This window comes from Pagrus major, chromosome 14 (genome assembly GCF_040436345.1).
Source record: "Pagrus major chromosome 14, Pma_NU_1.0".
NCBI lineage: Eukaryota > Metazoa > Chordata > Actinopteri > Spariformes > Sparidae > Pagrus > Pagrus major.
In genome coordinates, this window is record NC_133228.1 from 8656744 (window position 1) to 8684296 (window position 27553).

General features: G+C 43.3%; 1 protein-coding gene across 1 annotated transcript in view; it reads right to left on the minus strand.

Annotated features, from left to right (window-relative positions):
• Window positions 1-24655, minus strand: part of sox5 (SRY-box transcription factor 5) — an 82485-nt gene extending 57830 nt beyond the window's left edge. The window contains 3 exon segments of the mRNA XM_073480853.1: window positions 15271-15493; window positions 24459-24623; window positions 24625-24655. Coding sequence (XP_073336954.1) covers window positions 15271-15493; window positions 24459-24623; window positions 24625-24654 — 418 coding nt within the window. The 5' untranslated portion in view covers window position 24655.
• Window positions 24656-27553: the final 2898 nt, after the last annotated feature.

A 27553-nucleotide genomic window follows, 5' to 3' on the forward strand; every position in this document is an offset into this window, starting at 1 on the left:
CTTTTTCTAATATAAATGATTGCTTTCAAAATTGTTGTGAGCGGTGCCCACTTACTGTTTAGTCATACAGATTCACGATCATTATGGCTTGAACTGACTAGAAAGCTGCCAAGTTGAACTCAAAACAGCTCAAAAGTGTAGTCAGCGCATTTCAATTTGATAAGTTCTGAGTCAAAACTTGATTGGCAGTTCAACCAAAACACTAATTAAAAGATAAATGCTCCCAACACTGGAAATATTTATAGTGTACAGTAAGTAATGGATGATTAGGATGTTTATCAAATCAAGCTTGGCCTTTCTATTAACATGTTGTCATTTGATTGAATCAATCCTGTGTTAATCTGATCATTCATATCTTTATTAGAACAAGTTAACTGTGTCAATTCAGTTACACGTATATTGACTTTATAGATGAATATTATAAAATGTATTTTACTTCAGCTCCCCTCCTCAGCTCCTTGCATCAGTACTTCTTTTCTTCCAGAACATTCCTGTCGGTTTTTGACCCTCTCCTTCTTCTCCCCCCCACCACTCCTCCAACAGACATCCACGACTCTTTGAGTGGGCTAATTGTCTTAACAACGTCTGGCTCAGAAGAGACTGGAGACTACAGTGGGGTATGATAACCTTGGTCATAACTTTGTTAGCGTAATTGAACAAACCAAGAAAACGGATGAGGAGGGCGTGATCTACAGTACACTGGGGCAAAAACTAGTGTAGTTAGTGTCCGGCATCCGCCTGTGTTTTCACATGGTAAACTGATACGGGGGGAGGCTGGGGAGGCTAGACAGACGGCTCAATGTTAGAGAGTGCGTTGGGTGTGTGTGCTTTTTTGGGTGTAAGAGTGTGTCAGACAAACCGACATGACCTAACAAACAAGTGTCCAGTGTCTCAGTGTGGACGGCTCCTTGAACAAGCATCACAAGACTGTCTAGTGTGAAGCTTGCAAACAAACATGAGTACATGAGTTCAGTTTGAGAGAGAGAGAAAAAAAAGTGTGTTAGAGAGAGAGAGAAAGACAGACAGCAAGAGGGAGAGAGATAAAGATAGATCAAAAATCTGCCAGAAGGAAAAGATGGATTGTGGAATGTTTTCCCCCGATGTTTTCTGTCTATGAATGTGTTAGTGTATAAAATGGACCCAGATAGCATCATCACCACTCTGAAGCCCACTACTCACCATCTGACACACACACACACACACACACACACACACACACACACACACACACACACACACACACACACACACACACACACACACACACAGAAGAGGCTTGCAAACTCCACCCACATCTAAAGGAGCCTTAAATAGTGCTGTTACACACCACTTACACACCGCTGATCATAGATATTCATAGTTAATCATCATTTTACTCACAAATTTCAACAACAAGGATTCTAAATTTAAGCGAACAGTCGGGCAGAAAAGGGCTGTGAGCGTAGGAAGGGAGTCTGTGCCAAAAAAACGGTGACGCATGCAGACACACAAGCACACACACTGATCATAAATGTATACGGTTGAAGTTTTATGGTAACACTTTGAAACAGCAGGGAGGGAAGAGGAATGTAAGAAACCCCTGGCAGGTGTGTAAATGTGTGTGCGCGCTGACTTCAGACAGGGCAGGATGGATGTTTTGGAGAAAAGAGAGGAACAAGTGAGTGTGAGCGGGGTGGGGGTGGGGGTGGGGGGTGGGGGGTGGGAGGGTGAAGGTAGAGAGGTACAAATCATGTGTTGCCTTAGGAATGGAGAGTTTCTCCAACAGTAAACAGAGTTACAGACCAGACTAATATAAACCAGCCTAATTGAAGGTTTACTCACTGAATACAGAAGCAAATCCATCATTGTCTGTTACAGTAAACATCAATAAATGCCTAATGAAATGTTCATTTAGAGCAGGAAGCTGATCTTGTACAGATGAAGCCTCTTAAAACTTCCTGTTCCTCCGTGACGGGGCCTAATTGGCCCGTGGCGGGCCCGTGCTCGGAGCTAGAAGAGTCCGTGACTGCAATGAGATCCCCCGTGATGATGTAGTTAACGTGGGGCTGAATCGTAGCACCCCTAAGTGCTATGTTCGGAAACCAGCTGCAATGGTTTATCTATCCACCAGGCGGAGCAGTGATGATGGAGGTGGAAGCGTTATTTCAGCGGATATCAGCTGTTCGTACTATATCGTGGGCATACAGTATTCGATTTGTGTGAGAGAGCATATTTAATGATTATTAGGCTACCATATCATGAGGTCATTAATAATATGCTTAAGCTTTTTGTTTTTCAGCATTACTACATGAAAGTGAAAGTAATATGGCTGGGGAATTAATTATTTAACAGGAAGGAAAAAACTTTGTGTGCCGCACCCGTCTGAGCAGCTGACTTTATCTTCAGTGGTACCAGGACAAAATATTACAGTGTAAGAGCCGTTTTCTTGTTTGTTATTGCAGTTATATAAATGTAATTTCTCATGCTGTTAGATTACTGCATGTCTGACTATGGTGTCAGGTGCGTGCAAAATCCAAGAGCAAACGCAAATGTTATTTCCTCAGAAAGCTTAATGCCAACAAGCAGAATATTTCGTTAGGTAAAAACATGTTGTGGATTTGGAAATTATTACATCGATTTTCTGTTGAGTCCGCCTTGAACGCTCCAGAGATCGTGGGATTTCCCAAACTGAATAAATATTGCGCATATAAACACAGAAATACTTAGCTAGCTTAACTAGGTTGTGATAATTAAAATACCTGCTGAAGAATAATACTTTCCATGGACAGATTTAGGAAGGTTATTACACATCTGCAGACTTCATGTGAAGTAACTTCATAGTGTTACATTTCAGCTTTTGGAATTTTTAATGGAAAAAATATCGATGTAATCATTTCAAAATCCACAACATGTTTTTACCTAATGAAATATTCTGTTTCAATATGTGTTAAATCACGTGGGAATGATTTTTGGCAAAAAAAAAAAAAAAAGGCTTTAAATGAAATCTATGGCTCAATAAGCTCATCATCCTTTTGATCCACAGTGTGCATGTTCAGTATTTAGTTCTCAGTGTTGCTCTAGAGGGGTGAAAAGGCAAGTGTATACTCCACAGTTAGGGCTTAGGTAGGCACCACTACAAATTCATTAAATATTGGATTTGCAGCAAGTTATAAAACATGTCAAAGTCGGTGTATTCATTAAATGTCAAAAATGTTGAACCTTACTTCAGGTTTTTATTGACTTCCACAATGTTTTACAATTAGCTTATTTTGTTAAAAAGGTATTTAGTCCTGACAAGCAAAATAATTAGAAATCTGAACCCTGACTGACACACAAAACCATTTAATTTAGAAAATTGGGAGAATGGCTGTGTGGAGTCTGTCCACTTCAACTGCTACAGACATCACTACAGTAACTGGAAGAGCAATTATTTAGTCAGGAAATCAAGTCAAGATTAAAGGGGCACTCATGCAATTTAGCATTGTACTTTTACAAAGTTAGGGGTCTCACAAGAGTCATATTAAAAGAACGGTCAAACTTGAGACAGATATTTTTACATTAAGACCCTAGTTTAGGCTGAGAGGCTAAAACACTGGATCCTACATTTCCCATGATGCAACTCAATAGCGTTTTTCAATAGACTGTTCCTACCTGTTAAATTCTCTCATCTTTCTAACATAATGCTCTGATTTTATAATCCAGGTTTTCTGTTAAAGTCCTAAACCTAACTCAAGATAATCCCAGAAACATCATGGGGGTTAATTTCTTTGACTTGAGGAAGCTCCTCCAGAGCCACAGAAGACATTATATGATTGTATTAGTGTCATTTGGTTGTAAACTTTCAACTTATAATGTCCCCCAAGGAGGTTATGTATTTACCCGTGTCTGCTTGTTGGTTGGTTGGTTGGTATGTCAGAAGAATTACATAAAAACTACTGAATGGATTTCCATGAAACTTGGATGGAGAACGGGTCCTTTTGGTAACTTTTGGTGTGGATCTGGATCTGGGATGGACCCAGAAGTTTTTTCTCATTTTCTTTAACATTGCAAAATAGGGTGTTTTTTGTTGTTTTCATTTATTTCTCAGGTAATAATGCATGGATCATCAGGCATATTTAGGTAATTAGTATCTATGAGTACTGTTGGGCCTTGAGAGAGGTAAGCACTCTACTGAGTGCCATTCGTTTAAAAAAACATCTCTACGCATTAAAAGTTCTTTGTATAAAAATACTGAATTCCAACATTAAGGCCCCCTTAAATGATGGACTATATATGTCTGGTTGAGTCTATTGCAACTCTGACAATGTATAAATGATCACTGTAGCATCATGTCATAATGCCCCTCTTATAGCTGTCAGGGTTTTTTAGCGGGATATATATTAAATAGGGGAGGACCCAGATGCAGACACACACAGGAGGCAGGATAGGGGAAACAAAAAGCGAGCTTCTTTAATAACTAAGCTGCATGCAAAAAACCAACAGAGAAAGACACGGGGAACTCACTAGACAACACAAAAAGCTAAGCAAAGTTTAACAAAAGCAAAGTACAAACTCAACAGAGAAACCAAACTACAAAACATACCAAGACTGGAAACATGAGGACCTGGAGACACGAGGAGACACAGAGGACCAAGTTGGGAGTCAAACACGGGGGAAGACAGACCAAGACGGAGGGTGACGAACGATCAGACAAAGACATGAGGGAGAACAAAGGCTATATACACAGACACTAATGACAAGACGAGGTACAGGTGGAGTAAGCACGGACAGGTGAGGGAATCAGTGGAGAAACACAGGAGGAAGTGACAAGAAGACTGTGACACACAAGGGAACAATTTCAAAATAAAACAGGAACTAAACCAAACAGACACAGAATCATGACAATAATAAACAAAACACTGAATCATGACAATCAAACCAAAACAGACACTGAATCATGACAATATTAAACCACAAACAGACAGAGTCATGACAATAGCCCCTGACTGTGATGTTTTGGAAAGGCTACAGAAACACACACCTGGGTTACAGACAAGACTGGCGTACAGCAGCTGATTTGCTTTGTCGGTATTACAATAAGCCAGGAGGCCCTGTGTTTGCATGTGTGTGTACATGTGCACGTCATACTGTGTGTGTGTGTGTGTGTGTGTGTGCGCGCGCGTGCGCTTGCATCTGAGTGTGCGTATGTTTGGATGTTTGTGTGTATGTGTGTGTGTAGGTGACAGCTCCAGCCCCAAACTGACTGGCATCTGGCGGTGGCAGTTGTTTTAACAGCTGAGCTGACAGCATTAATCCGAACGCACCCAAATCAAAAGGAGACAACACCTGTTCACTGCTCCTGAGCCCAGCCGAGGAGGAGACTAGGGAGGAGGGGAGGGGAGGGGAGGGAGGGGGGAGAGAAAGACGGAGAGTGAAGTATGAATGGAGGCACGGAGTGAAAGAGATGGAGGGGGAGTGATTAGAAGCAGGTGGAGAGAGTGACGGGGACAAAGGGAGGTACGAGGAGAAGGATGGAGAAGAGGTGGCAGAGAGGAGAAATAGAGGATAGGGCAAGAGTGGAAAGCAAGGGATGAGAGGGGGAAAAGAGAGAAGAGGGAAGGATGAGGTAGGAGAAAAGGAGGGGGACGATGAGAGCGGGCATGCTGCCAGGCAACACACACACGGCACTCTTTCCCCCTGAGCGAAGCGGAAAGGGGCAGTGGGCCAAACGAGGAGGGAGGGGTGAAAACAGAGGGAAAGGAGGGGGAGAGGTGAATGGATGGATAGAGATCCCACAGGGAGAGAGAGAGAAGGACTGCTGAAGAGAGGAGGGGGGCGGGCGGTGAAGTACAGCAGCGATCCATCCAGAGGAGCATCAGAGCTCCGACATGAGTGGCTGGTGACGGCCGAGCAGCAGCGAAGGAGAAGAATGCAACGGGAGGGATGTGGTGGGGGGTGGAAGCGAGGCTGACGGTGGGGGATGCTTGTCTCCCAACATCTGGCTCAAATAAGGCCGGGCCGTGCTGTGTGCTCAGGGTCGTGACCCCTGGGACTGACAACACAGACACCACCACTTCATCTGCGGATTCGCCCTCTGACCAGGCAGCCAGGGGTTAATTAATATAGACCCCATGGCTTCAAAGGCTCACACAGTGACTGGCTGACAGAACGGCTGAGTGATTGGCTCTCTGGCTCACTGAATGGATGTCTGTACAAGACTGAGGAGCTGAGAGGCTGACTTCTTGGCAAGCTCGCCAGCGCACTGTAGGACCTTCCTTGCTCGCTGACTGGCTGACATATTGAAAGACTGAGTGCCTGAGTAACTATCTGACTGACTTGTTGCGCTCTGAGTGCTAAAGCTACACAACAATATGTGCACCACCTTAATATCTGTCACGTAAGAGGAAGTGGAAACAGCAAGGGTGGCCCGTGGGTGGTGATTACGTGGATCATTGGCATGCGTCCATTTGCTATCCCTAATGCATCATGGGTAGCTGTGGCTCCTTGGTCAGGTCAAGCAGGCTGGTGCCTTCGTCATCATGACTGAGGCGTCATACTGTACATGCGTGTTTTTACTGCAGTGTGTGTGTGCAGACAATCTAACAAGAGCTACGAAGTGATACACACCAACCCCACACCTCCGCTCAGGCTGTTAAAGCGCATTTATATCCATGTCAGGTCTTAAATCCTGCTGGACACTGCTGACATGGGTGATCGGGGACTACAGCTCGGATGCTTTCACATGTGTGTTGGAGCTAAGATGTGAAATTTTGCTAAGAAGACTGTGCTACTTTGTACACAAGCCTACATGGATTATACCAAAGAAACTGGGGTGCAGTCTCTGTCACACATATATATTAACATGCAGTATGTGGCATTTAAGGCACATACAGACCTGCCTATGCATATAGTAGATAAGCACAGTATACAATGTAAGTTAACACATTGAATCTCTTACAAAAACAGTCACAGCTAATAAGCTCTAACATAAAGCTTACTTAAAGTCTATTTAAAGTACATTATAGCCTACAGTAAGCTTACACGCTGCCATCAAAGTATAGATGTGCACCTACAGTATAGGACCTGTTTATATAGGTCACATAAACACATACGCAAATGCATGAATACAGAATATATGTACCGTAGATGCACATTTGCATCACAATAGATTAAGTTAATCTCACTCTTATCTGGAAGTGCAGAGAAATTTGCATTTGATCATGTTGCCGTGCCAGGTGTCAGAGCTTTATCTGTTTAACCTGGCTGATTTGCTTATGTTTTACTTATTCAAACACTGTATCTTCAAAGCTCTACTTTCAGTTTTGTTTGCTTGTTCCTCTATACATACTGATTCCTGGAGGTTACATAAATGTAGAAGACACTGACTAACCTAGAGAGGTTTAAGTTGGTGCACAAAAGTCAGCTGAACATGGAAAAAATGTGAAATTTGTCTACAGGCAAACATACATTTCAATATACACTGTATATGAAAAATAGTGAAATAATCATTATCAATTTCAATTTCATATGCTTCAAAAGTCAAAACAGCAAATCAAACTCTAAAATACCGTCTCAGAACTTTGTCTATGATGAGGACCAAATTAATTCTTTCAAGGAATCTTCCTTGGAAAGTAAGGCGTAAAATAAAGCGTTACCAACTGTTGTAATTGACCCCGTAATATAAAAATCTAAAAAAACACGAGTGCGCTATTAAAAGTCATGAACCTCCACCTTTATTCAAAGTTAACTTAGAAACACCTTCACGCACACTCATTTACATTTGCATGTAAATATGTCTGGAATGCTCACAGCAAAGTGACACCTTTTTATATCTTGCTGTGGCTCAATGTCAAAATGAAAAATCAAGCATTTCATTCCAAAATGCAACATCCACCTACTCATAAAGTAAGTGCTGGTAAGTCAGTGAACTACTTAATGTAAGTTCAATGATATGTTCTCACGATTGTTCTTACAAAGTAAAAATGTTTGATGCAGTCATCTGGCCTTTTGAAAACTTGTTGAACTTGAAGCAGTAATTCCTTTTCTACAATGTTTCTCAGAGTGGTTTTGTTGCTTAAGTGCCTCAGTGAAAAGTTTTAAGATTTCTCAGCTGCATTTCATATCCTTTTGATAACGTAATGGAGAGACAAATGAAAGTCTGCGCACTTTACACAAAACTCATTCATCTTGCGGCCATTTTGCAGCATAAAAACATTCCTCTGTCTCTCCATGGGAATGGGAGAAAAGACCAAGAAAGGAAAATCACAGAAAAGGAAGAAAAAACAACGGGCGTGCAAATGAGGAGAGTTTATGAGAAAGCTGAATAGATAAATCATGGATTCCGCTGATTTGGTCATGGGACATGGTGCTGAATGGAAGTGAATGGGCGGATGCCAAAACACTGGGGCCTGTCTAATATTTGGGAGTCGGTGACAGGAGGCCTTTATGTGGGACAGTCTGACTCACACAGACACACACTCCCAAACATATTCATATGGTGTGTATGCCAGACAGGAAATGCATAGATACATTCCTAATGCGACAACGTTGCACACATAAATATGCCTCATCACCAGGTGACCAAATACACACATGCATGTACACACAGTGCACTGTAGGACAGTCAAGTTGCGTGTAGGTCACAATAGCTAAGCTATGGAAGCCCTGGCTGATTCATGAACCTCAGGCCTTTGTCCTTAACTTAATGCCACGCCGGGAGGCCAATAACACACACAGACACACACACCATCAGGAAAACCACAGGACCCTCTCTCCTCTCTATAAGCCCCTTTATGCTCATGTATTGGACAAAAGCTGGGGCACTGCCCCCCCCCAAAAAAAAACACACACACACACACACACACACACACACACACACACACACACACACGCACTATTCATCTCCTTAATATCACTCATCTGGACTGGGAAGAATGGTAGAAAGGAGTTTCATCCCCACTGATTGTCTCGTGCAAGGCTGGGAGAGAATGCCACGTTGAAAAGCAGACGCAAAACAATTCAATAAGAAAAGTGACTTGAATGCGCCTTTCATCGAGCCAACAATGGCCGGCCCCACAATAGGCCTCAGGTTCGCCCCATGACGTTGCCTGTTTCTCATGCCACAAAAGGGGGAAAAAACCCCAGAATTGACTCGATTTGAATTGTGAGCCATATCCATGATGATTTTCCCCCGTCTACTACAAATGCGGTGAAGTTAACTGACACGATGACACTCGGGTAACTGGAAGGAATCATAAACAAAAAAGGAACTGGTTTTCTTAGATAAGTAACATGTAGTGTCAGCTCTCTGCATTGCTTCAAAGTGTGTTTTACTTGTAGGAAAGGATTTATTTTTCAAAGTTGTGACTTTTCTGAGGAGCAAAGATCTGAGTTTCACCACTGAAGTTTTTTTTTTTTCAACTTACCAGGTCACAGGATTGGAGGCATAGTATTAAAAAACAACACAAGGAGTTCAAATCTCCTAAGTAAGAGGTTCAAGGCAGGGTTAGTCTCATAAGCATGATGTCAACTTCTCTTTAGCCAGTGCTGATCGTGTATTTAGAGACCTTTAATTGGCGAACAGGCAAAATCTTGCTATTTTTCACTTGCCCGAACTTTCTCTTTTCTCTCTTTCAACCTCCCCTGTTTCATTTCATTCGCTTTCCTTTTCCCAGCGCAAGAAGAATGATCGCGACAAACAATGACTGTGAGAGTCCTGCTGCACTTCACGTTAATTTATACAACTAACTAATTACCGACAAAGGGTGGAAATCACATAAAGACGTTCGCCCGCTCCCACGCTAGGGCTGTGAACCTGCTGCTCTATGTATGTGTGTGTGTGTGTGTGTGTGTGTGTCGGTGTGTGTATGTGTACACGTTGAAAGTCCAAAATTTTCCCTTAGGCATCTGGTGCAGGTCCAAGTGATGACTTGCAAGGATTGTATATGCTATTGTTGATGTTTATAGTGTGTGTGCATGTGTGTTTGACATAACCCCCCAGATAGCAAAGCAGTGGAGGGATTAGGCAAAGTGAAGGAGGGGGTGGACTGATGGACGGATGAACGAGAGACTGCCTCGATCCCTCCACTTCTCCTGCTCTTTTTCCCCTACCCTTTCTTTCTCTCTCTCCTTCTTCTTGGCAGAATGTATCCGCCCTTCCCATTGTCACCCATTGGAGTGTACGGAGGCGTGAGGGAGCTCCGGCCACTGTGTGCTTGTGTGGCACAATGGCCTTGCCTAAGTGCTGTCCTATAAAATGCCTCAGTGCTCTCTAAAAGCAAGCCCTGGATTCCCTCCCTGCCTTGAAAATAGATGAAGTGCTGTGCGTGTGTGTGTGCATGTATGTGCGTATGTGTGTGTGCGTGTGTTGTGTGACATCTGTCATTGACTTGGCATTTTCAGTATGGAAACCAGTGCCTCGGAGCAGCAAGTACGCTCAGCCATAAAAACGCCATTCTGGTTGACCTGAAGGTTGCTGCTTCGGTTGTAAACCTGCACGCTGTGTATGAGTGTGTGAGTGTGTGTGTGTGTGTGTGCGTGTGTCTCTTGTTTCCCTGCACGTGTGTCCAGATCAAGGCCGTAAAGAATAGAGACCAAGGACTGACCCCGGAGCTGCGCCCTGGTTCAGTTATACAACAAGAATATTGACATTTGTTGACCCAAGGCCAGTGACCATCAAAGCCTCATAATTAAGCTCAATGCAAATTTGTTTTGATTACTGTCTCACAGCAATAACAATCATCTTGTCAAACTGGATGTCAGCTTACAAGAAAGTGAGCAGTTTGATGCCTTTTTTTCGACTGTTTAAGGTAAGGAAAACGCCATTATTAAAATCAGACATTAAAGAAGGAAAATGCCATCACATTATTGCATTTTCAACTGCAGCCGAGTCAATACATGTTTCTATCACATGTTCTTTGTCATGGGAAGTGAAGTGTTCTGAGGGATAGTGACGACGTTGGCTGCTGCACTGAAATAAGAAGTAAAGAACTTCATTTTAAAAAATGCAGTTTAAATGTGTTTTCTTTTTTATGCATGTTGCATTGTGAACTGCTAAAGGTTTGTTCTGTGTTTACTCCTGTTTACAGCAGAGTTTATACCAGAAAAAAGAAAAGAAAACACAAAGTCCCAGAGGCCGTGGAGCTCCAGTGACGGGTAGCTGTAGCTGGGTAGCAGAGGGTCAACAGACGGGTCCAGCGACAGAGCTCAGCTGGCACTTAATGTGAGCCACTTACAGTCGAAGCTGCCACTGAGAGAGGGAAGGAGCGAAAGGAGAGGAGAGGAGAAGAGAGGAGGAATGAGGCTGAGTGTCTGGTGAAAGTCCAGGGCAGCGGAGGCACCACTCCAGGGGCCGAGAGGAACATCTGTGCCCCATTTAGTGCTGTTTCTCCTCCTTTTAATTTCCCTCGTTTTTCTTCTCTTTCTTTTTGCTGTTTCTACCTATCTATTTACCGTATCTATCCATCTATCTATCTACTGTATCTATCGTATCTATCTATCTAGTCTGTTTTCCCACTGCTGTGCTAATAGATTATCACTAGGCCTTGCACTGTGGCACAGAGGTCACAAAGGGTTAAATGGCAAGTCCAAGGGAACTGTCCAGGTGTGTATGTGTGTGTGTTTTCAGCTGCACAGGTGTGTGTTTGCTTTTGCAGCCATCTCTCTTGGGTGTTAGCACCGGGTCTCCTCTCGACCCCGCGCCTCCCGCGATGCTCTGGACTCTGCTGTCATTATTCCACGTAATGACACACACACGCACTCCAGCACGGGCTGCTCGCCCAGCCGCCTAATGTTCGGACAAACACACACACACGTATACACATATGGCAGTGTCATGGCATTCTTATCTTCGCTCTTCCTCCCTGTCGCTCCTGAAGAATTTATTAAAGGCAGCGGCCGGTGTTTTGTGTGTGCGTCTGCACATATATGTGCCTGTGTGTGTGTGAGAGTGTGAGTGTGAGTGTGAGTGTGTATCTCCAGGGTAGCAGGTGGCCGGTGGAGTAAGACAGGAGATGAATGGAGAGAGCAGGAGAGCGGTGGAGCATGGTTGGGCCAGGCCATGGGGGACAACATGGCTAGTCATTTATTAGAGGCCAACACACACAAACATAATGTACAAACACACACACACACACACACACACACACACACACACACCTTGCATGCATGAAACCAAACACCAACCTCTCCATATAACACACATGTGCGCACACATTCTGTCACAAAAACATATGCAAATACACACATACACACGAAAACACGCTCCCAACGGCTTAACCAGCACACACACAAACACACACACTGACCTAGTAACTACCATTCTCCATTCATCTAGCCTAAGTAGAGCAACACTAGCCACAGACACAAAACTATATCTTTCAAACTTAAGCCATACATGTGTGTTTGTGTGTGTGTGTGTGTGTGTGTGTGTGTGTGTGTGTGTGTGTGTGTGTGTGTGAGAGAGAGATGTCTAGCTGAGGGCGTGCCTTCGTGAAGTCAAGCTTCTCATTCTCTTTCGAGATGTTTATCGTTTTCTGACCCATTTCGTGTCTTTGGCCCCTTGTTCACATCCCTCCTGGTGTTAATGCTCCTACACTCTAAATGTGTGTGTGACTGTGTGTGTGTGTGTGTGTGTATGTGTGTCATTGATCCAGCTGGAAGCAGTGTGCGAGCGGGTGTGTGTAAGAGAGAGAGAGACAGAGAGAGCAGTAATATTCCAGGCCTTTCATAATGATTAAAGCCTTCATTAAATTTTCATCCCAACCTGCTGTTTGCTGCTAATGGCCTTTGTGAGCCACACAGCCAAACAATAGCTAGCCGGGCACAGAAAAGGGATTTCTATCTTGCGTTCAATACCGCCCCTCGTCGCCCACCCCCCCCTCCATTTGCCTCTGCCTCTCTTCATCTTTTCTCAGCATCCCTTTTCTTCCTTTACTCTCTTTTCTTTCTTCCTTTCTCTCTTGCTTGGCCTGGGTTTTTGTGTGTGTGTGTGTGTGTGTGTGATGGGTCTGGAGGCGCTGGGGCCTTTTGTTAGCGCCTTTCATTTAAACGTAGGGCAGATAATGCTCCGGGTTGGTTTGGATGCCGTACCACAGTGGCACTCTGCTAATGGGGTCTGCGAAGACACTGCTCTTTCTCTCCTTCACTCCTCTCTTCTTCTCTTCCTTCTTCTGTCCTTCCTTCTCCCTCTCTCTTCTTCCCTCTGCACTGGCTGACTCATAAAGATCCATTATTGCTGTTTTTTTTCCTGTGCAGGCAGTTCATGAGGTCTAGTGAAGCAGCGAACAACCCAAAACACACCTCAATTACAGCTCAGCTCGACAAACAGCCCAGTTTTTTTCTTTCTTTCTCTCTTTTTTTGGGTAAAATGTGCCACAACAGGCCTCTCTATTGACTGGAATCAAAACAACCAGACTGCGAGAGCTGACCAGCAGTCTCAGCCGCTTTGAAAACCTCACAGAAAAGCCTAGAAAATAAGGTTAGCACATCGCAGCTTGAAATGAAAGCCTGTTGATGTACTGCCGGAGCACGATCACACGCATACACACCTACACTTTAGAGACAAACACACACTGCACTGCTGCACTGCTCTTTCACCTTTTGGGCACAGGGCTGTACACTGCATACAGAGATGTTTGAATAGAAAACTTAGCGCACAGCAGTGGCAGATTTAGAAGCTAAAGGGAATAATAAGAAGATCTAGTGGCTGTTATTGCATGTGTCTGCTTGAGAGGTCTTCATGGGTTCAAGAAATGAGAAAATGAGACCCGACCTGGGACCCTGAGCTGGACCTGGTCCCAATTAAGTCTAATTGGGTCAGGCAGGGTCTCGTCTTACTGCCTAGGGTCTTAGGTATTTGTGTTGATATGTCTAATAGCCAACTGGATCCGAATAGATTGAAGCATACTAAACCCAGGAGTTAGCAACAACTCTGGCTACACTGAAGAAAAAAGATTCCCCTGTGCTTCACAACCTGAAGCATGAAGAGTGGTTTGTCATGATCACTGCCAGAGAGAGTACTCAGTAACAAAAAAATGTATACTATTAAGTGACGATTGGAATTTGAATCTCTAAAATAAAATTGGTTGAATGATTATGATCTTCTGTCAATCTACAGTCCAGTTGACAGGAAGCAAAAACAGGAGTTTGAATTATTTCTGCAAATTATCCTTCAAAGCATATAAACAGATTCTTTTTGGAGTTTCATTGACCTCATCATTCATAGGACATTACTACTATATTGCTGCTTATTTAAACTGTGGCTGCTTGTTAATTAATGGCTGCTGCTAGTGTTGGTGTTCTCTCTCTATTACGGTTTGTTTGGCTTGACCACATTTTGGATCAGGTCCAGTTATCCCAGGTCCCTTTAAAAAAAATAAAAATAATTTAAAATATGCATATTGGGTTCGGGTAGGTTCGTCCAATTTTTTGGAGCCACAAAGACGCCTATTCTGCTTTGTATGAGTACCCTTGAGTCTCTACCAGTGTCAGGTACTTGTTGAAGCTGACACTGACCTCCCTGTGTAGCACATGACAGATATGTCCACCAATAAAGCACAATGTTATTTATATTATCCCATCAGATGGACACCTGTTGGTAATCTCCTTATCACATTATCACCATCACATGCATTTCATAGTGACTTAAGCCCCTGTTTATCTGCCCAATAGAAATTAGACTTGGCCATGGGCTAATTTTATCTCTTGACTCCAACTGTTAGCCTGAGGCTAAACTTGAGAAAGAAATATGGCGGCTAATCGAGCTAAGCAATGTAGCCTTTGGCAAAAATCTGGTTCAGTCTGTTCAACACGGTATGAATGTGAAGGCTGAGAGAGCATCATCCCAAAGGTAGTTGGAAATGTGATCAGATGCATTTAACACTAAAAATCTCAATGTGAGTGTCCCTTTGAATTCAAGCTGGGAAGCACTGTAACTAAGAGTTGTTGAGATATCCAAGTGTGTTTGCAGGCTTTCTACACACTCAAATACTACACACACATGCACGCATACATCTCATTTGTCAGGTTGTGATAAATATGCAAAGCATGGCGGACAATAGGCCCAAACAGCTGATGCTGTCTGTCTGTGTGCTGGAAAAACAAAGGCTCCCCTCTCATCTGAATGTGCATGGGTTCATAACAGAGGGAGAGAGAGAGAGATACTGATAGAGCCGTGGAGAGAACAAGACAGAAAGAAAGAAGAAGAGAGAAACGACAACAGAATGTGATAAAAGAGCGGCGCAGAGCCAGAGAGATGGCGAAGAGTTGCAGATCACACATCTGGCCACACAAGTGTCCCCTTTCATCACTGACCTTCTGGCTCATTCTTGATCAGCTCTTCCATCTTGCGTTGTTTCAGTGTGTCCACCACATCTGCCAGGCTGCCCTTGCGTCTCTCGGGGGTCCCCAGGGTGCCCGCGGCAGAGCCCCCCTCGCTGCAGGGGCGCCCCCCGCCTCCACCTTCCTCTTTGCCTGGTGAGGTAGCATTATGCTGGGGGTAAGGACTCAGAGAGCTCCCCTTAGTGCTGTCCTGCTCCTGGAGGGAAGGAGGAGAGAGATCATTATTAGATTAAAAAAATACCTCAAATTTAAGACATAAATAAACAAACTGTGGAAGAAAAAATGAAGGAGGAGGCAGGGGAGGTGCTGGCACAGACCCACTCATTATCTCCGTCCTTCTCTCTTTTCTCTTGCTCTTTATTCTCTCCATCTCCCCTTCTCACAGCTCAATGCAACCAACTGTCATCCCTGGCCAGCTATCTCAAGTTAGGGCATACTTCTTCTTCTTCTTCTCCCCCTCACATCCTCTGGAATCTGCATTTGACTGACTTGGAGGTACTTGACAGAACGAGCACATGAAACAACAGCAAAGGACTCCGCATACTCTCAGAGTCACGCTAACTCTTCATTACAAAGCCATCGACAGCTCGGCTTTGAGGGACGTCCAACGCTACTGTACCAAATCCCGTGCCCAAGTTTCAGCAACGGCGCTACTTTTGTCCAAAGATTTGTGACAATTAATGCTGAGGATGCAACTCCATCAAACATGGAAATCATAAAAAATAGATCCTTTTTCAGGAAACAAAGCTTTGGATGCATGTCAAATCATTTCCATAAACTCATGAAAGGGCTGACAAAACAACAATCAGCATGACAGTCAGCTACAAAATAATATATACAGCTCGCAGTGAGGCTCTGTGCCTTTTGCCAAGCTGTCATGATGAATAATTATCCCACTGTCTTCTGTTTAAAGTTTACCGCCTTTAACACGTGAAGTTTAACGACCTTTGGGGAGGAATAAAAACAAACTTTCACACAATTGTTTCCAAAATTCCTAGCTTTGAAAAGTATGATTTTTTTTTTTTTTTTAATTTGGATTAAAGTCCTGCTCCACTCAAAAAATTAGCTTTTCTTATATCTTTCTTTTTCACATTCTTCTGCTAAATGGGCAAAAGTTTCTCTGTGCCATAAGTTAAAGTTAATTTAGTGACATCACAAGGGTGAAAGTCCTCTCAGACACAATGTCACAGGGTGGAGATTTTAAAACTTCTATCAGGACTACCTCAATTTGTTTGTGCTAGCGACAAAGATACATCTGTCCCCTGCTAAGAAGCAAGCGCTAGCGCTAGCCATATTTATCATATAAAGGGTCTACCTACAAGCTACCGGTTATAACATGTCTAGTATGACTACTTGGTTGGAAGGTGTTTTCAAGATAGTGCTTTCCTCCTGAGGTCTTGATAGAAGCATAAACTTGTGCTGTACAGTTCTTCCATTTTGCCTTCTCTTACCTGTCTCATTCCTATTGACAGTGCTATATCTATGGATATTCCAAATAGCAAACAGCTAATGACGCTGCACACGTGCTTTGCTGAAGCTGTTGTTGGACAGCTGTTAGAAATAATGGGTTTCAGAGTGCAGTGGTGCCGTTGTCATGTTGTCTTACAAGGCTTTAATATGGAAGCCACCAGCGCACGTACACCTAAATAGGAAAGATCTTGTATCTTGTAGTTAAATTTTGTTTGTAATTGTAAGTAATTTGGACTTTGAAAAAACACCCTAGACACAAATTATTATTAAAAACTGATTATATTCAAACGTCTTAAAAGTTAGAAAAAGTTGGATGAATAAACATTAAGAGAAAAACCTCAACAGTAAGTAACATGTAGCATCTTAATCTTTGACCCAGTAAAACCTGTGTTTGTTTGGCTTGCCTGCATGATAGACTTAATGCCGGCTGAGCCCAATTAACAGTGACAGTGAGAAGGAGGACAGCGTCAGCTTCAAGACAGGACAAACACAAACTCCTTGTCACACATAATTGATTAGATGAGTTTATGCACTATATCCATGCATCTACAAACATGCAGGCACATATTGAGTCCTTCCATATGCATGCACAGGTGTGTAAAGGCATGTGTTGGGCTCTTTAATTACAGAAGCAAGGGAGTCAGTCAATCAGCCTGTCAGTCTGTCAGCTCAGCTCTTCGCAGACAGGAGGGTCAATGGTCCACAGGGTTAATCTTTGCCTAATCTTACTACAATATGGAGCATGCCACCTGGGACAGTGGCACAGATATACAGTACCTCTGTCTCTGCGTGGGTGTGCATATGTGGGAGACACACAGATATAGAGGCAGAGACATTCCAGCTGTATTAACGACATTATAGTGTATTAAGGTGGAGACAGTTTTCTAATCATTAACTCGCAGGCTGCTGGTGGCAGTGGAACTTAATACTGAGATCACAGTCCATGATGAAGTCATCTAGATCCCACATGACCTCCGCTTTTGTTCTTTTCTATCGGCTTTTTTTCTTAGAAAAGCATCGATTTAATTGGAAAAAGCAAAACTCAAAAGTCTCAAATGATTCCTCTGTGTTCTATTGAGAGAATAAATCCAGGAAAAGGCTTTCAATATTGACGATGCTTTCATTGTCAGTGGCCAAACGCTGTATGAGAGGTACACCAGACCATTATCACTTGCTGCTTCTACACTTCACTGACTCTCTCTCTCCTTGGCTCTGTGTTTCCACACTCTGAATAAGTCAGCACGCTCAATAATTCACTAATTCTCTCCTCTGCGTTCTTGTGTGTGCATTGTAAGGGAGGGACAGAGTGTGACAGTGATAATATGGCCGTAACAGCTGTGTATATCTACTGTATGATGGAGTGATGAGCCTTCAATCAGTTGCCGTTGAGTTTTGTAAGACACTGGCTGAGAGCTGAGCTGCACTGCGCTGGGAAAGTGTGTTGTGATGTCTCCACACTGAAAGGCTCTCCTCTTACCACCTGACCAAGTGATGGCTCAACCTGCTCCTGTCTGTCTTTGTTGTTTCATTTTCTTCCTTCACCCTCTCCCCTTCTCCAGATTAGGGAAATTTAGACTTCAAATGAGCGGCTTTGTGATTACGAGTTGCATCAGCGCCGGCACAGCACGCAAACGTAATGAGACAAGAGGGAGAGAGGGAGCGCAAGTGGGTAGAAGTCAGAGAAAGATGGAATAGTGAAAGGCAAAAGAAAGAAAGAGAGAGGCGATGTTATTAGAGGAAATGAGAGAGAGAGAGAGAGAGAGAGAGAGAGAGAGATACATGGAGAGAGAGAGAGATACATGGAGAGAGAGCAAGGAAGGCAGGCATCTTGAAGGCAGCGGTCACACCTGTCACATCCCATTTATCTAATCCAGCGCCTACTTAAAACAGCCGCACTCTTTCTTTTTCGAAAAAGACTATGCGCAAACAAAACAAACAGAACAAGAATACAGGAGAAGAGATGGAGGGAGAGGGAGAGGGAGAGGGCGGATGTAGTCAGGGTGGGGGGCGAGGGGTTGTCGGATCGCTTCGGCCTGTCAAAAATCTGCCAGGGAGATGTCATCTCGCTGCGTCCAACAATGAAGGTCATTTCCCAATCAAAGGGAATTAGCGGGGAGCCGTGGCTTCTTCAAAGACCTGGTAAATTAGTGCCTGTGACATTATTTATGTGTGAAGTCAGACAGACAGTCTTATCCCGAAGGCAACTTGAATGGCTTATGATCCCCCCCCCCCCCCATCAACCTCCCAGCATATAATCCATGTGCCCCGCTGACATTTTTTACCCTGGCGATTTTCTAAAGTCCAAGACAGAGGGATCAAAAAGACAAGACTAAAGACAGATTCCTTATTGTAAACTGGTGTTGCTCAGCCGACGTGTGCGGCGACACGTTCCCAAAACTTTTCTCATCAACATGCATTTATTCAGAAGTACAAACAGAAAGTACAAATTCTGGATACTGTAAATGTTCGTGCCCTCCTCTTGGCGCATGTGTGTGAGCAGGTTTTTGCCATTTCTGTGTGCATATGTGTGACACTATGAGTGCACATAGCCTGTAGGTGTGTGTGTGTTAATGTGTGAGTGCCTGCATATATGTATTTATATGCACTGGATGTGGCAGGCTGGCAGTGTGGGCGGTTCTGCCTTTAGTTTGCAGATGTCAATTCTCTTCCAAAATGACTGGAACAAAGTGAAAATTGCGCCTCACTCTCTTTATCCTTTTACTGCCTCTGCAATGGAACCGAATTAAACAACTTTTGTCTTCTTAAGCTCATCTGTGAGGGGAGGTTGGTTTAAAAACACGTAACTCTTGCCAGAAAGAGGGGGGGGGGAAAAAAATCCAAATGCTATTTTTTTTTCCTACAGCCAACACAGATGCCGCTGTTCATGTTCTTATTTTGATTTCTTCTTCGTCTTCTTCCATTCCTCCTTCTCTGTTGCCCGACAGGAGCGACCCTCTCTCTCTCTACCATAGCCTGACATGTCTCAGGCTGTGCAAGGTGTATGTGTGAAAAACAATATTGGATGCTTGGCGCGTCGTTGTGGATCAAGGCATGGACAATGTGGCAGTGGGAAGAACTGGAAACAGCTGCTCATCTAAAATACACACAAATACACACCATGAGAATGTCACTGATCGTTCCTGCAGGGGGGTAAGACTTAGCTCCACGCCAGAGCTGCCAATCTCAGCGACATACACTTAACACACCTCCGACACACTGCCAAACACCCAAACACACACACACACACACATACACACACATACACACACACACACACACAAACACACACACACACACACAAACACACGCAGCAAATCCCTTTACATGCCATGGCTAAACACAGACACTGTCAGTTTTGACTGCGAGGTCCCTCAGGCTGGGACAAGCGAGGCAAACACACACACACACTACTTTTATCCTCCTGTTACAACAATATGGTTAAGCTTTTTCCATGGAAACCTCGAAATTTAAAAAAAATCAAAACAATTTTTTTAGTTTATTAATATCAGTGTCTCTGAAAAACTAAAACTGTTGTTGAATTCTATTTGAAACTACTGGTCCAAGAACTACAAACTTGCCCTTTCCTGATGTTAAAACATGCAGCTGTATTTCCTCCATTTTAAATAGCAGTTTGGCTAAAATGTATGCCAGTGTATTTTACCACGACCCCTCGCTGTTGACAGGCAAGCGTGTGTTGATTCATTAGTGCATCACTGGCATGAGAAATTAAGTGTGACCACTGTGTCTCAAGACTGCTCAATGACTGTGTTAAATCTGTCAAATTCTTATGAACACACACACACACACACATAATCACACATAGAAATAACACAAAAAAAGAGGGGAAGAGAGGGCTCGTGGAGGAATATGAATAAGAAATAATGCCTGATGAAATATCTTTGTAGTTTTCTATCGTGTTAGCGTGCATCTCGCCTGTTAATGAAATAATTAGTGTTTGTCCATTAACACATTTATGAGAGAAGATGCTTGCCTCTGCCTGATGTGAAAACATGTTTTTTCTGCAAGGATTTGCAAACATTAAAGACCTATAAGAAAGCAAGAAGCAAGGTATTAAATCTGCACTTGCACTATACAGACCCTGTTATAATAATTTCATTTTGGTTGTTTACTAGGGAATAAAGTTAAACATCCATCCTTTTAGTAACTTCGGTAGCATCATGACTGGATTCTGTGTTGATTGGCTGACCTCACTGAACTGCTGTTAAAATCCTTCCCATCAGGCGTTTGAACTGAGCTGCACTCAGCCAATCAGGGTCCACCAGCACGGTGAGAACTTCACATTCAATAAAACACCCTTTTAGCTAAACTACATTCATTTGCAAACCATTATGAATAGCACTATTCGTGTCTGAAGCCGGGGGTTTGTGCAAAAACAAAATTTGAAAAAAGTGGATAATCTGGCACCTTTCAGCTTTTTAAAACATGTGAGTGCTGTTTTTTTTTATTCTCTCTGTGTGTGTGGCTGTACAGCTGCAGCAGGCAGGTAAAGCGGCCGGGCCAAAGCCGAGCAGGCAGGCGAGGCAGGCGGGATGAAGAGGTCAGTGTGTAGCCGAGCGCTTCTCCGCCGCCGTGTTAATTTACTATGACAAGATAAAGCTGTAATCTCCCCCCCCTCCTCCTCTCACTCTGCCCCGCTGCTTCACTTCCAAGTCAACCGGTCGCCAATGAGCCATTTACTTCCCCCTATCACTTCACGACAATTGCCCTGAGAGACACAGACCCCCACCCCACTCCCTCTGAGTCCCATCGACACCCCCGCCACGTCGTAAATCTCCTTCTCCCTCTCTCTCTATTTCTCTTCATCCACTCTTCACTTACAGTCAGCGGCAGAGGGATTGGTGCGGTAACCCCCCTCCACACCCTGAAAAAAAAAAAAAAACCTTAACACACATCTTACAACATGCCAAGCAGGCAGTCGGATAAGCCCCATTCCACCCGCTAGACACACATATCCTAGTTTGCCACTTAATAAGCCACATCAGCTATTATGCTGAGTATGAGTCCCCCCCCCAACAACACAAGTACTTCAAACACCCCCCCCCACACACACACACACACACACACACACACACACACACACACACACACACACACACACACACACACACACACACCAACTCTGTCTCCCTTGTGTATCAGCTAATGGACGTGAGGATATTTAATAATTTTAGGGGTCTGTTCATAATGACCTAAAGAGGAAAGTGATGAGACTGTTCTGTACAAAATATTAATGTTAATATAATAATGTTTGTATTTGCTTTTATATATTGTTAAGTGTAGATATCAAAGATAAATCTATCTAAATGAACCAGAATTAATCTAATCATTGTCCTCAACAGCAACAGATAACCCAGAGTGAGTGTGTGTGTATGTGGGTGTTTCCACGCCTGTGTGGTCCCAGGACTTTGGTTTACAGTCGGCACCTGCCACACATGACTCCACGGCGGGAGGGGCCTGCAGGCTAATCAGTGGGCTAATTACAGAATTAGCTTTCCATTCATGGCTCCTAAGCACAGTTTCATTGTTTTACAGCATGCGGGCATTTATCGTCGGTATGGGGGAAAGGTCGAACGGCTGTTATCACAGCGCTGCTGTGACGAGGTGTGTATCAAGGTGAGGGCCCAAGAGAAGCTAAGACAGTGTATTGTGTCCTGGCATACACCACTGTATGGAACCCAAAGTGAAAATACACACACATTTCTGTTCTATGGAAGACAAAATCCTTTAACAGATGCCATCAAATGTTAATGATATGTTTCTTGTGGTGGACGTTCAATATTTTGTTGTGCAAACATGAATTCACAAAACTAAATTATGCATAACAGCAACATGCTATACCCTTCAGTCACATAATCATACTTATTTACTGAACATGCATTGCAAATCACACCACATGTATAGAATGTGGAATGAGTCACGTGCAGAAAACAGAGTCATTTTAAAAATGCACACATAGCTGTGTACTCAAACACACACATGATCGTCAACTAACAGAAGTTTACAATAAGACGTATACTGCGAGGCCTACACTAATATTTAACAAGAATCACAGAGGAGATGCAATTCAACTGTACAAATACACGATCACACAAATGCACTTAGAGCCATACATACAGCACCACCGCACAATGTCACACTTCATCCTGAAGAAAATGACTCACTGCAATGGCTCACATTTTTGCAGTCACGCAACTGTGCATCAAATGGGCTCAAGGCAACGGCTGGTGGTGCGCACATAAAAGCAAAAACATGTGTGAACCCAAACAGTAGCCTTGAACCCTAATTTTTTCCCAATTTTGAGAAAAAAAAAGAAACAAAAACAAAGCTCCAGCTTCCAGCAACAAACTGCTTTTCACTCGCGGAGAAAGTCAATTTCTGCCTCTTTAGAAATCTCATTCTTTTCATGTCTGACAGGAATCATCAAACAAATATCCATATATTTTGTTTGCTCATTGTTAAGATTTTAGCAGCTTTTTGTGTTGGGGTTTAAAAGGTAACTGTTCACCATTAGAGGATTGTTCAATATAACATGTCAAAGAGCAGTTATCAGATCAAGTATTAGCAGAAATGCAGAAGCATCACTGTCTACTTGCCTAGAAATTACTGGAAATTCCATAACACAACACAACTATTTTAAACATGTTTAATTCCTCAAACTGCATTATATACCCATTACAGAATATAAGAGATAAAAATCAATGAAGTTAATTTCTAGCTGAAAACATCCATAAATAAATGGTACCTACTTAGCAAGGTAATTTAGGAAGCCTGTATCAAAAACACAGGGATACACTTCCCCTCAGCTGCTGACTATCCCTTTGTAGTGCTTCAGGTCAGGATTACCATGAACAGAATCTGATCTAGGGTCTGTGCCCTCAGGGTCAGTTTCAGCCCAGAGCCCTGGAAAAACACACACAGGCAGACTCTGCAGCCCTTCCCAAACGGGCATTCTAAAAAGCCATAGACACAGACAAGTAACTTAATATCTCAACTTTTTTGCAGCCATTTATTGTTGTTTTCACAAGTTGGGAAACTGCCATCAATTTGGATGCGGGTTGTACTGTACAGTCGTTCTGTAAAAAAAGTTTCCTGCGATTCGTTTAAAAAAAAATTGTTTTTGTCCATATGCCCCCATGTATTTTTTTTTTACCACGGGGCAAATACTTGTCTAATATGGTATAGAGGAGAATGTTGCAGTCATAATGTCAAACAAATAGAGCAACAATCCATGATTTCTAAATGGATTTATGGAAATTTACTCTTGATGGATATTGGAGATAATTGGTAAGTGTAAGTCTTACTGAGTCCAAAAAATATGTGTGAGTGTGATTTTTGACGCAAATTGTGGCAATATGGTGTAAAGGTTTCAAGATGGACTAAGGAAGGGAAAAACTTTCCTTGGAGATAGTATTTATCATTTTTTTTATATTTAAACAATTAAAAAACGTAATTTTAAAGAAAGATGTTTTCAACAGAGAAAAAAGTAATGTGACTACTCTGCTGGGTTGAGATTGAGAAGTAAACCTGAAGCAGTTACATACTTCAAAACGTTGCACCCGTTTTAAGAGATCCTTAGTCAGTGCTCAAGGCCAACGTCACCCATAGGTGAGTTATTTCACCCTGAGAAACAAAAAATGGGATAGGTTGCAAAAAATGGTAGCTGTCCTTACCATGTTGGGGGGGCTGTCCAAGTTACGGTTGGGGGGCGAGCGAGGGGACACCTTGCCACAGTAGGAGGCCAGGGGGAGGTGGATGACACCGCCCAGTCCCTCGCTATCCTCATCCTCCACTCGCTGTCTGCTGGTTGCCATGGTTACCTCTCCATCTGTCCCCCCCATATGGAGAGGCTGGTCGCTTGGAAGACATCCTGGAAAAAAAAAGGGAGAAGGGAGATAGAAAGACGGAGAGAGAAGGGAAAACAGTGAGCAATATTCAAAGGATGATATAATAGGTTGACGGCTGGAGTTGCATGATGGTGGTGACAGAAAGCGTGGAGGTTCATGAGGATAGAACTAGTTTCTGTAAAGTACTTGATGGTCTGATCCAACTTTAAATTTTACCCACTTTGCTGCATGTTTACTGCAAAAAGAAGCTTGCATGACGACATCTTTAAGTCCTTTCAGCAGGTATTCACTAAATCCCCTTCAGCTCATCAACCTGCACCAATTCTCTTTCTTTCCTTTTCTCTGGATTAGTTTTTTTTATCGCACATTCAGTCTACAGAGCTCTCACAGCGCAGCTCCACACAATATCCCTTCAGTCGGTTTGTGAGCACCCAGCTCCTTGGCAGACCTTCAAACACACTCTCAGGACTTACAGTATGTTTACCATTGGGGGCCACTCAACGTTCACATTTTCCAAAAGACGGGGCCATTACTGCAAATGGAGCCCGCTTGCACTGGCATTGTGGAGGAAATGACCATGTCTTGACAATAGGCTTTCAGAGAGAGAGTGGGAAAGAGTGGGGAAAAAATAGAGGGACACAGAATGAGAGCGGTATGCACAGTGGCAATAATATGTGGTTATGAAAACCTCTGGACAATAGAGGATCTAGAGGAAAATAGCTAGCAACACGAGGGCCCCGCTGTTTGCATGTGTTACTGTGGCTTTGTTCCCTTGAAAAGAAGAAAAGGATATAAAGCCACATCTATTAGGTGAACTCTGTCTCTCACAAGGTAAATTTGCCTCCCTGTACTTCAGCTGAATAGGGATGCAGTGACTATGCGGCAATAATAGAATTTAATGTGGTTCTCAGCATCGCCTGAGTGCTTTCAGATGCACTTGTCAGCCTTGAAGCCACTGCGACTATGACCCCGGGTAATAGGCTGCTAACGCTTAGTCGCACAGAGGCAATGCGTGACATGGATGGAGTGATGGAGGTGTGGATGGAGGGATGGAGGGACTGTGAAAACTTTAGGGGAGGGGTGTGTGCGATGGTAAGCAGTGAGAAACAAGAAAGAAGCAACAGGCGTCTCCGTCCTCTCTCTCTTGAATTCTTCCCCTCTCTCGCTGCTTGCCTCCGGTAAACTGATTACACTCTTGACTCTATTGGATTTCCTCTGGACTGTACATCTGGCATTGTTCCTAGGAGCAGCCACTGCCACTAATTCATTGCTTATTTACCTTATGACAGTGGAAAGGCAAACAATATTGAGTGCAGCTCACTGGAGGGGATGAGGGATGCGCCATGCTAAGAAACACAACATGCAGCGTTATCACATCGCGGGGAAGGTTACGGTCAAAATCAAATAAACTCTCCTCCAGCATTACCATGAGAAAACTACCTCTACACCATAGTGATGTAATTTAATTATCTTTAATTGTTTTTGGAGGATGTTTTCCTGCAAGATTACTAGACCTCACAGATAATCTAATCATTGAAACTAATTTACAAATTGGTGTTATCATTTGCATATCGCTGGGAACCTTTTTATCTCCAAAATGTCAAGTTTTCAGGAGCACAGAGCAGCAAAACTTAACTTTGTTTGCATGCCTTTTTGAGTTTCAATGGGCTCCGCAGGGGTTTGAAATTGGACAATTTTATCCACTTATGGAGGGGACCCATGTAAAACCAAGTCAAACCAGAAATGACTGTATCACCATGATGGAAAAGTGGCTATTAAACGAAGTTGTGCAAAAGTACATTCTCACTATTTTAATGACTTTTTTTGGTACACTTTCATTGAGGTAAGATTCCCCTCATCTGTTACAATGATGCTGAACAAGTTAGAAATAGGGTTTTCATGAAGACAAATACACGCACGCACGCACGCACACACACACACACACACACACACACACACTCACTAACCCTTTCAACAGGAATGTGTCAACAGGAATGTGTATCTGCAGCTGATTTCTTTATCTGTTTCTCCTGGACACTCTATCTCCGTGGGCCTACTCAGCAAAAACCAACGAAGACTTTGTTTCTATGACAAAAGACTTGAGAGATAAAACTGAACACTGCCATCATTAAATCCTATTAATATCAAAACTGTAATTGATATGTGATAACATTTATGATACTTGAGATAGAATGACTGAGAAAGGTGTGTGAGTGCACTAGTCTGTATATGTGTGTGTCAGTTCACACTCACACCATCCAATGCAAGCGGCAGGGCCAGCTGTACAAACTACAGGGCTTTGAGCCACGCCGCGCGCGCACACGCACACACACACACACACACACATATAGATGTGCACATACATGGAACAGAGGCCCTAACACTGCAGGTCTGTCTTCATCAGTGCCTGTTTACTTTACCTCCTTTCCCTCTCTCACAGTGAGGCCTTTTGTTTCAGACACACATATGCACACACACCTCCCCTTGTGTCCTGTGCACACCTCTGCCTAGCCATAACCCTGTACAGAGACGTAGAGTCAGCTCTGAATCCTCTCTCCCTGCTAATGTTGCACTTTGGTTCAGCAGCAGAAACAACTTCCAAAGTGTGTCAGTGTGGTGATGTTTAGTTTTGCTTTTACAAGTTCATTATCTGTCATTTAGCCACAGGAGTCACAACGCATGGATAGTTACACATTAACACAGAAAACAACACATATATCTAAAAACTCTGGAGTCCAAAGAGAGCGATCCATATTTCTAAAGAAAAAGTCAGACATTTCATGACATTTTTTGCTCCTCTTCTTCTTCTCCCTCCATTCCTCTTCACACACATCCAACCCCCTCCCCAACCCTGCTACTACTTCCTCAGAGGTGGGTGTCTATGAATGGGGAGGCCGTTTGCAGCTCCTCTCCGGCTATAA